This window comes from Cetorhinus maximus, chromosome 5 (assembly GCF_964194155.1).
Source record: "Cetorhinus maximus chromosome 5, sCetMax3.hap1.1, whole genome shotgun sequence".
NCBI lineage: Eukaryota > Metazoa > Chordata > Chondrichthyes > Lamniformes > Cetorhinidae > Cetorhinus > Cetorhinus maximus.
This window is the reverse complement of record NC_135883.1, coordinates 48,804,454-48,815,411: the sequence shown is the minus strand read 5'-3', so window position 1 is coordinate 48,815,411 and position 10,958 is coordinate 48,804,454. Positions and strand designations below refer to the sequence as shown.

The 10,958-nt window shown below is 47.5% G+C and overlaps 1 protein-coding gene across 1 annotated transcript in view; it reads left to right on the top strand.

Annotated features, from left to right (window-relative positions):
* Positions 1-1,682: 1,682 nt before the first annotated feature.
* The window catches only part of LOC144681106 (collagen alpha-1(IX) chain-like), a 68,561-nt gene continuing 59,285 nt past the window's right edge, over positions 1,683-10,958 (top strand). Inside the window, exons 1-2 of the mRNA XM_078542838.1 lie at positions 1,683-1,709; positions 2,387-2,513. Of these exons, the coding sequence (XP_078398964.1) occupies positions 1,683-1,709; positions 2,387-2,513 (154 nt within the window). The remainder of the gene's footprint in view (positions 1,710-2,386; positions 2,514-10,958) is intronic.

Below are 10,958 nucleotides of genomic sequence, written 5' to 3'. Positions count from 1 at the left end.
CAAACTGGGCGGTAGATCATCAGGCCCAGGGGATTTATCAACTTTCAGTCCCATTAATTTCTCCAGTTTTTTTTTACCAACACTAATTTCTTTCAGATAGTCCCTTGGTTGTCTAGTGTTTCTGGGAGGTTTTTGTATCTTCCTGCAGGAAGACAAAGACAAAGGCCCAGCTTCTGTCATGGCAAAAATGCCAGAAATGGCCAGAAATTCTAAGTCCCACCCCTGAACATGGGAATTTCCATTTTCACAGGGGCGGGAGTGGTGTTGGGCCCAGGTTTGCACATGCGAGGTTTATGGAAGTAGCTGGCTATTTAAATCAGCAGCTGCCTCCACTGAAGTTGGATTTTGTTTGACCAGGGATATGAAACCCAGAGTGTGCAGATTAGGCCAGGTAAGAGGAGGTCTGAACTTGGTGAATTCATTTGGAAAGCCAAGGTACCCTTTTGGAAATGTAAAGTAACCTTTTGGATAGGGTCCCAGGAAAACCTTTGGTAAGGAACCCTTTGTGGGAGGTACGGCACCTTTTGGGATTGTTAAAAGTAAACACAATTGTGCATTAAAAGTGCATAAACTCATTGCAACTGTCAAGCTGTGAAAGAACTGTGGGTGAAGCAATAGGTCCGGAGGATGGCAGGTGGGCGAAGTGGCAGGTGGGTAGTGTGGCAGGTGGGTGAGTGGGTAGTCAGGTCTGGCTGGGATTGATTGGATGGTTGGGGTTATAGGGTTGTTGGGAAGGAAAGTCAGTTCGGGTCGGGGAGTGGTCAAGGGGTTCAGGAGTTGCAAACTGCACAATAATCCTGTCCACGTCTCTTCCAGACAAAAATTCGGCGCAAAAGTGGTTTGAAGGCGGGCTCGGTTTTCGGAAGTCAGGAAAAGGTCAAGGAGGAAAAGAGGAAAGCCAGGCACTTGGTGTGACAACGCAGGTCCTAAGAGCCTGTTAGCAATGGTAGGGCAACATGTAATACAGCAGTAGCTCATGGATTGGGAAAAGGTAGCAAAAACACAATAGTTCCAGGGCCAGGGAAGAGAAGGAGATTCAACCCATATGAAGGAATATTCCAACTGAGATTGGGAAGCCCTAAGTGCCAAGTAGATGAATTGCATTTGTGGGACACTGTCCAATGGCATTGTTATGATTGATAGCACTCATTTGTGCTTGGCCATATAACTACAAACTTGTATTACAAAAATTGATAATTATTGATCTGGAAGGACCTAACTAATTCTGAAAATATAACCCAGCTTTGAAATACTGTTGAGTTTTAATCACATACCTTAACTTAACACCAGAAGGGGTTTTCTTTACTGCATCACTTTTATCCCAGATATCTGGGTTGACTGAAACCTCAGGCCCAAGAGGTGACTGAGCAGTATTCTATATCATTTCACCAATAATGCCCTCTCTTTCTCCAGCATACAGACAATGGGAGATTACTGGCTGAAATTTATCATTGTGATGGGAAACAATGGGCCGGAAAACTGGGGGTGACCCTACCTTGGCAGTTTGCAGGACCCCGGGCTGCATTTTTCAGGGGTTGCCGTCAGGGCTGCTATCTCTTTAAAGAATGGCTGGCCATCCCCAGAGCTACTGGCCAATCAGAGGGCCGTCAGCTCAGCAGTCTCAGCAGTGCCACTAGGATTGGTAGTCACTGCTGGGGTTACACCTTGAAGGAGAGGATGCCATGGAAGCATGTTACCTGACCAACCAGGTGAGTGGTGTCTGGGAAGTACCGGGACCAGTCAGGCAGGTCTTGGAGAAACATAGGGGGGAAGATTGGTGGGGGCAGTGGGAGGGGGCTGGCATTGATACTGGGGCATCCCAGTCTCAAGAAGAGTGCCCGAGTAGGAGGCCTTCCCCCCCCAACCTCCCCCCAAGAACCTGCAGGGAGTCACCGGGGTTCATTGGGCTGTCACCCCAAATGGCAGAGGGCCAAACTGCTGCTGGTAAAATGCCAGCGGCAGTGGGAAGAGGTCCTTAATTGGTCACTTAAGTGGCTCAATTTTCCTCTGGGTGAGCAGACTGTCCTCCACCTTCCCCATTGCCGGTAAAATGCCATGGCAGTGAAAAGCTGATGGGCACTCCAACCACCCCTCACCTTCCCTCACCCCTCCTGCCTCCTAGCCCATCCCTAGAGGGCTGGTCAAATCCAGCCCCACAGATCACCTGTGTTTTCCCAGAGTGGTTCACAGTGCCTGAGTTCTGTAGAACAAGTGAACAAATGACTTGTAAGTGGGACAATGAAAGTGCAGCCCAGTTGTGGAGAAACATACTTCCTGGAAAGAACTGCTAACCAACTCTGTGTCTGCCACTCTTGACTACCTACCTGTTTGACTACGTCAAATCCAAGTGGACAATTAATTGAAACAATCAAATTTACTTACACAGCACATCGATATCTTCCATATATGTAGTGCCTCTTACAGAGCAAGATGGCCCAAAGTGCTTCAAAGAGCCACTAACCAAACAAAGTTTGACACTGTGTTACTTGAATACCAAAAGCTTGATCAAAGAGGTAGGTATTATGGAAATTGTTAAAGAAGCAAAGCAAGGTAGAGAGGTGGAGAGATTGAATTCTAAATCTTGGGGTCTAGGCAACTAAAGACACTGCCGTCAATGGTGAACAAAACCACTGGTGTTCAAGAGAATTGGAGGAGCGCAGATATCTTGGAGGGTTGTGGGGTTGGAGGAGCTCACAGAGAAAGGGAGGGGTGAGGCCATGAAGGGATTTGAAGACAAGGATGAGAATTTTAAAAATTGATGCATTGCATGATTGGGAGCCAGTGTAGGTCAGTGACATTTGACATTCAAATCTAACATAAAGGCAAATTAAGAGAAAGATTGGATAACCTGTTAAGGTCTGCCCTATCCCGATGGTCAGAAGTTCTCATAAAAGCAGTGGGACAATCCGTAACCCCATTGAATCAATAGGTGTTGGACTTAATTTTGTATAGTGAATTGCACAGAAACTAATTAAACATTTAGCCCAAATCAAATCATATCACTCAATAGAAAGGTGACTTGTTAGGATTGATAATTATAGAAGCTTGGATTAACTATACCTGTCTGCACAATAAGAAAACATGGAGTGCAAAACAAGAACTATTTAATCCATGTTCAATTTATTTCATACCAAAGAATAGTTTTTTTTTTAGACAGGTTCTCGACCACAAAAACTACTTACAATACCCCCAACCTCAAGTGTATATGGAAGACAGCTGAAAGCATAAATGATAAACAATGCTACACTTCCACATCTTGCATCATAAAGTTTCATCTGTTTCAGTAATCAACTTCAAATAACATATGCCTGCCAAGAACACAGAAAACTTCAGAAGGAGGGAAAAACATGGACATAGACTGCCTTTTTTAACATAACCTTGCAAATGTCACATTGTGGTCTTGTATTTGAGTTCCTAATTACATTGAGCCAGTCTTTAATGACCATCAATCGAGATTGAGTGCTTAACAGAGAATCTTTTAAGGAATCACCGACCCTGCTCTGGTTTGATTTTTCTTCTTTTGATAAAAAATCTATTTTTCGAGTCAGGCACAGAACCTAGGCTGAGAATCCAGTGCAGTACTGAGGGGGTACTGAGAATCCAGCGTAGTGCCGAGAGAGTACTGAGAATCCAGTGCAGTACTGAGGGGGTACTGAGAATCCAGTGCAGTACTGAGGGGGTACTGAGAATCCAGTGCAGTACTGAGGGGTACTGAGAATCCAATGCAGTACTGAGGGGGTACTAAGAATCCAGTGCAGTACTGAGGGGGGTACTGAGAATCCAGCATAGCACCGAGCGAGTGCTGAGAATCCAGCATAGCACCGAGCGAGTGCTGAGAATCCAGCATAGTGCCGAGAGAGTACTGAGAATCCAGCATAGCACTGAGCGAGTGCTGAGAATCCAGCATAGCTCCGAGCGAGTGCTGAGAATCCAGCGTAGTGCCGAGAGAGTACTGAGAATCCAGCATAGCACCGAGCGAGTGCTGACAATCCAGTGCAGTACTGAGGGGGTACTGAGAATCCAGCGTAGCACCGAGCGAGTGCTGAGAATCCAGTGTAGTGCCGAGAGAGTACTGAGAATCCAGCGTAGTGCCGAGAGAGTACTGAGAATCCAGCATAGCACCAAGCGAGTGCTGAGAATCCAGTGTAGTACCGAGCGAGTACTGACAATCCAGCATAGTGCCAAGCGAGTACTGACAATCTAGCGTAGTGCCGAGCGAGTACCGAGAATCCAACATAGTACTGAGCAAATACTAACAATCCATTGTAGTACTGAGGGAGTACTGCAATGCCTGTCATGTCACCTTGTGGATGAGACATTAATCCAAGGCCACTTCTCATAAAGACATAAATAGGAGCAAGAGTAGACCACATGGCCCATTGAGTCTGCTCCACCATTCACTATGATTATGGCTGATCTTGGGCTTCAACCCCACTTATCCACGTGCTCTCCATATCCCCTAATTCCCTGAGGGACCTGTCTGGGGTAGACAATTTCAAAATTTCACAACTGTCTGAAGAAATTCCTACTTGGCCCTTTATCATGAAACTGTGTCCTTTTCCTTCTCCCTGTCACCCCCACAACGCCCCATGTTCTAGATTGCTCAGCCAGAGGAAACAACCTCTCAGTGTCTACCCTATCAAGTCTCTTCCGAATCTTGAATGTTTCAATGGGATCACCTTTCATTCTTCTAAACACCAGAGAACATAAGCCCAATTTACAACCAGGTCTCAATATATATATATATATTTTTGGAGGGCCCTTTGTGAGATTTTCTCGAAGGCTATTCTTTAATTTTTGGGGGCTACTTTTTGGTTCTCAGGGGCTCCTTTTCCATTCTTACTAACTTCTTTATTAGGTGATGCAATCATGTAGTAACATTATCTTCTGTATTTGTGTTGACTTTTTTAGGCATTTCTACTTTAAGTAGATAAGGTAACACACACACGCACACACACACATACTCGGGCCAGAATTTTTACCTTGTTGGGTGCGTGTGCGCCCAATCCAAACGAGCATAAAATGATGCGCGATGACATCGGGCGAGCATCCCGATGTCATCGCACAATATTTCGGTTGGCAGGCACATGCGGGAGTCGGCAGTGTGCCTGCTGATAATTAAAAGGCCTATTAAGGCCACTAACAATCTAATTGAATTAAATTTTTCACTGCCCGTCCAACCTTACGGTTGTCAGGCAGGTGAAAAGGCCAAGCGGCCTTCGCATTTTTTTGCGAAATTTCATTCACGGGCGGGGTGAGGTTTCGAAACGTCATTTTAAAAAAATCTAAAAAATTTTCATACTAATAACATGTCCCTGCTCATGTGACAGAGTCACATGAGGGGACATTTTTTTTTTAACATCTTAAAATTCTTTATTTTAATTTTTTTATATCTTCATTTCCCTGAGGCAGCTCTGTGCTTGCTCGCCCTCCTCCACCTCCCCCCACACCCTCCGACACAGGCAGCGCTGCAGCGCTTGTTTCACACTGGGTGGGCCTTAATTGGCCCGCCAGCGTGAAATCACGGCCTAGCCCCGATCGCGGGCAGCGGGCAACTTCCCGACCACTCCCATCCGCCCCCGCCAAGCCCCCCCGACAAGGTAAAAATTCTGGCCTTGGAATCAATAAATAAGATGTTTTTGTTAATTTATTTTTAAAAAAATTCTCTAATACTCTGTTTCCAAAATGAAAATTCTAACTACTTGGCACAAATGCGGAATTTTCACGGATTTGCACTAAGTGCGGTAGCAGGCGGGCAAAATGGCGTCCTACCCGCTGACGGAAATGGCGGGTTTTTGCGCTGTATTGTCCCGAACCTGCCACATTATTTATGCATTCCCGGGAAACACGCCGTTTCCATGGTGGGCAGGCTCTCATTTGCCCACCCGCCATCACCCCGCTGTTGCATCACGCTGGCCGCCATGTTTAAAAGACAGCTACCAGCACACTGTTCATCACCACCAGCTCACCACCGCTGTCCGGGAGACATGGCCAACAAAGGAAAAAAGATTGCAGCCCGCCGCTTCAACAACATGTCCCTCAAGTGACTGCTGGATGCCATGGAGACTCGCTGGGATGTCTTGTACCCCCACTCAGGCCGCAGGATGGGCAACGATGTCACCAACCCAGCTTGGGAGATGGTGGCAGCGGTAGTCAGCGCAAACAACCTTCAGTGGAGGACAGCCACCCAGTGCCGCAAGGGGATGAATGATCTCCTCTGTTCTGCCTGGAAGTCACTCTTCGCATCACTCTCAACTCAAACTCACAAACCCATCACACATCCACAGGGCCCTCACTCACTGCCGGTTCAAGGGACATCACCATTCACTCTCTCACACACACCTGTTTTGTCCTCGTCCCATCCATGGGACCACTCATCATGCGCACAGGCCAGGCACATGTATCACCTGGCCTGCCAGGCATCCTGATACACTCTCCCCATTTCTATCCATGCAGGACAAACTGACTCACAACAGGAGTGAAAAGTCGCAGACCGGTCAAGGGATGCCAGAGTTCAAGGTTCTTGCGGAATTTGAGAACAGAGCTTTCCAGCTGGCTGGCGAGGATCAGGACCGGTCCTGTGCTGATGGTGAGGTCGGCGCTGCTCTACCAAGTGAGCATCCAGCAGTGCAACATCCATTAGCCAATCATGCTGTGAGTGATGTGTCCTCTTTCACAGGCCACTGCCATGCACTAATTATCTCCCCTTGCTTCTGCAGGCACGTTACTACAAGACCAATGGAGTCCATGACCCAGGGCCTCCAAGCCAGTTTGGAAGGGACATCCAAAGGTGAACTGGACTGCATCCCCCTACAAGCTCCGTCACAGCGCTTACCCACACCCTCCACCAGTGCAGAGACACACACCTCGGAGGGACCTAGCTCTAGAGTAGGCACGGGATCACATACTAGTGAGCACAGTGCACAGTCTGATCCACAGCAGGCAGCGGCAGGGACTTCCCAGGTCCCTGGCATTCGTAGGGCTGCTGGAGGCCAGGAACCGGTTGAGTCCGAGTCAGATGACGATCCTCTGGACTCTGTCATGTCACAGTTGTTGGAGCTGCAAAGGCAAGCTCGGGAATATCAGGAAGGGATGTCCGCTGCACTCCTCAGATTGCAAGGTACGATGGAGGAGTCCATCTGCCTTCAGGCTGAGGTGATAGGGCCGGCACGCCAACACGCCTAGGTCAACACTGGCAGGATGGCAGCCGCAATGGAGACCTTGGTCCAGGATGTCGCTCCTGCATTGCTGCATGGGTTTAACTCCATCACTGATGCCATTTTTGGCCTCCAACAGTGTGTCCAACTGATATCTCACTCGAGCCTTCAGGCATACAGCTAGGTCACCAGGATCCATGATCCTGACGTGGTCCTCCTGCAGCATGAAAGAAAGAGAGATGTGGTTAGCATGGGTGTACTTAGCACCTTTCCCGGCCCTGTGTGACTACCCCTTAACACTTCCTGGAGAGTGCTGGTCACCCCTCAGAAGGCCACAGATGAGTGCGCTGCATGGCTGTACTGTCAGTCTGTGAGATGGGGGAGACAGCTCCTAACCAGGATACTGAGATTGCAAGGGGCTGTGAGCACCACCAGCAGTGACTGCTACATGGCCAGCATTGGTGAGGAGATTGTACAATGTGTGCAGTCCAACTACTCCATGGTCCAATAAAGTGGTTGCAGACTCGCTGCCTGTGCTGGGGTGGTGGGGGGGAAGGTCTGGAGGGCTTGGTGGCACATTGGTGCCTCCACATTGGTTGTGTAGGCAGAAGGGCTAGGAGCCCAACCCCAATCATATCACTGTGGCTGTGTCTGAACTGCCTCAGTTGCAGAGGAATGGTCAGTTTGTGCAGGTGTCCCTAATGCGTAGCTACTTCCCTCGCCTACCCTGCCCCCCACCTCGGTTGCTTGGGTGTGGCATCCAACACCAGGGCAGCAGCTGCCCCCGGACACCAGCCCGTTCCCTCCCTTCCCACCCAGAGAACAGTTGCCTCCAGGGCCAAGCAGCAGTTGCCCCCGGACACTGCCCCCCACGACTACAGTCACCTCTGGGCCTGGACAACACTTCATCCCGGCGCCCATGAAGCCTGCAGAGCAGCAGGTGACCCTGCCGAGCTCCGCAGAACATTGCTCTTCACTCACCTCCAATTCCCCCAATATGAAGGCCGCCAAGTGCAGGTTGCCTGTGTGCTGTTGTGAAACATGTCGATGTGCTTTCCCGTTGACATGGACGGGCGATCTGGCGGGGGGTCCAAAGCCTGATGGGATGGCCTTTTAATGATATGCTGATGTATTACAATGAGCTCCCCGACTATTGACGGGAAATGCGGCCCACCGTTGGCGAGCTGAGCAGACGATCGCGACCTGCCTTTCCACCATTGTGAACCATCTGCCTTCTATCATGCCCGCTGCCAGCGGGTACGGAAAAGTCCACCCAAGGCAACTTATTGGAAGTGAGACTCACATCTGCAGCCCCTTTAAAAAATAATTGCAAGTAATTTGCACTCTCCAGCATTCTTCGGTTTTGATCTGCTAATTTCAAGTTTCTTTCACATTTCAGTGATTTTGCCAAGTTAATGCACCTCCTCACAAGACCATCTGCACTTTAATGAGACATAGATTGAATGGACCAAGGGAATGTTAATGGTGGTTCTTTGTACCAATATTTAAAATGAGCCACTTTCTTGGGATTTTTCATCATAATATATATGCTACTTAATTGTTCAGCAGATCTTGAAGGTAGTTACTTGTAGTTTTTTTTTTACCAGGAGGTCATGTGTCTGCATTGGTGGACTTGAAAAGGGAACAAGCTAAGAGACTGTAAAATATTGTAGTCTCCAGGCTTTTTAAAAGGCATAGATGTACTGCCATTTTCTGCTGCTGTTCCTGCAGTCAGTGTTCTATTTAGACTGGTTTCTCTCTGGCTCTTGGAGTAAAGGATTTGTTATCTGACGCTCACCTGATCAAATACTTCGATTAGTCCGCCCAGAATCATTTAAAGCTAGAAGCTATTGCTATACAATGGAGCATGGATGTGGGAATTGGATGGATGGATGGTCTATTGGATGGATGGATGGTCTATTCACAGCTACTTATGATGAACTGGCTTCTGTAGGCTTCTTTTGTTAAGCATCAAGCTTGGAGACAGGAAGTCTCATGATCTATAGATTCTGAGTTTTGGATAAGCCCAGAAAAAATAGCAGGTGTAAATTCCACATACAGGTTTCGTCTTGGTATGTCCATTCAAGGGGGAGCCATCTTAGCCACCTTTTGATGTTCTTTATGAAAAGAGACCAATTCCAGAAAATTCTATCCTGAATACAGCCCATGTTTAAATTTATGAATATGACATGCCTTTACTGGGCATGACAGTGTCAAACGCTTTTATGAGATCGCACAAGCAAGGTAGAGTGGCGTTTGCTGCTCTCTGCATTTCTCTTGAAGCTGTCTTAGGGAAAGAATCATGCCTCCCTTGGATTTGCCTGCTCTGAAGCCACATTGTGCCTCTGCGTATATTCTGTTGGCTAGTCAGCGGAGCCTCCTTAGAATAACTCCGACAAAGGCCTTCCCAGTAACACTGGTACTTGTTGCGATCCCCGTGATCGCCTTAGCTCTTGTATAACGTGATAGTGTTTGCATCACACATATCCTGTGGGACACAGCCTCCTCTCCAGCAGAGGACTGGGAGATGTTGGAGGTGTGGCAACAGGTGGGACCACCCAGACTTCATACATTACAACAGCCACTACACTTCAAAATGACTTCATTGGCTGTAAAGTGCTTTGGGACATCCTGAGGTTGTGAAAGGTGCTATATAAACGCAAGTCTTTCCTTCTAATTTCATCAAAATCAATCATTTTTTGAAAGTTCCAAGAATCTGCCATCGCCTCAAACTCCGAGATGGGAATTTTATGCCAGCAGGATTTTACGGTCCCACCCCCGCCGCGAGGGGCCATAAAATTCTGCCCCATATATTAGATAGATAAAAAAAATTAAACAGGACAAATCTCGTCAAGAGTTACAGCGACGCGGGCTGCATTATTTCACAGTTTCCTTCTCAAAGTCTGGACTTGGCAATTGTTGGGCAGAATTGCAAACGAGAGAGAGCCTCATTGGTCCCATTCTCTCAGCTCCGTTCACACTCTCACTCGATTTGACGAGGTCCATTTGTAATGGGAACAACCTAAGGGTTCCCGAAGCGAGCTTGAGGAGCGCCGAGTTCAGCAAGTGAAAATGCAGCAGATGTAAGGCAGTCAGGACAGCCAGCCTCAACAAGAACTTGGCTCGGTGCTGGTGCGGATCACAGTTGTCCATCGATTATCCCCCGTGCTCTCTGCATGAAATGATCAAGGACTTCCAGAGCTGGACATCAGGAGGAAATTGCATGGAATTTATTTCAAAGGCCAAATTTCAACAAGCCTGTTAGAGAAGATGAGGACAATCAGACGGTCATACGGCTGGTAGGAAAACTACCGTCAGACAAACTTAATGCTGACATTTTTACAGCTTTAGAATAATTTGGGACCATCCCTTATTTACACTCAGTGAAGTAGCAGGAAGAGAAACGTGAAGGACAGGTTCGAAAGCTGGAAATACATTAAGAATAAGGATCTGAAAAAAAACCCTTATATTTCTGCAACACCTTCAATGTAATGAGAGATCCCAAGACGCTTCAGAGGCAATGTGCAATAAAATTTAACACCCCTCCACAAAAAGAGACAGGTGATCAAAAGCTTGGTCAAAGAGGCAGGTTAAAAGGAGGAGAGTGAGGCCAAGAGTTTAGGGAGGGAATTCCAGAGTTATAAAAATCAGAGATGCACAAGAGGCTGGATTAAATGTGTGGGCATCTGGGAAGGTTGGGGGCTGGAGGAGAGTCACTGTTCCAAGAGACACTAACTTCGAAAAAAAAAGTACTTAATTTGGGATTTTAGGGTTGTGGTAAAGTTTGGAGTTAAAGTATTA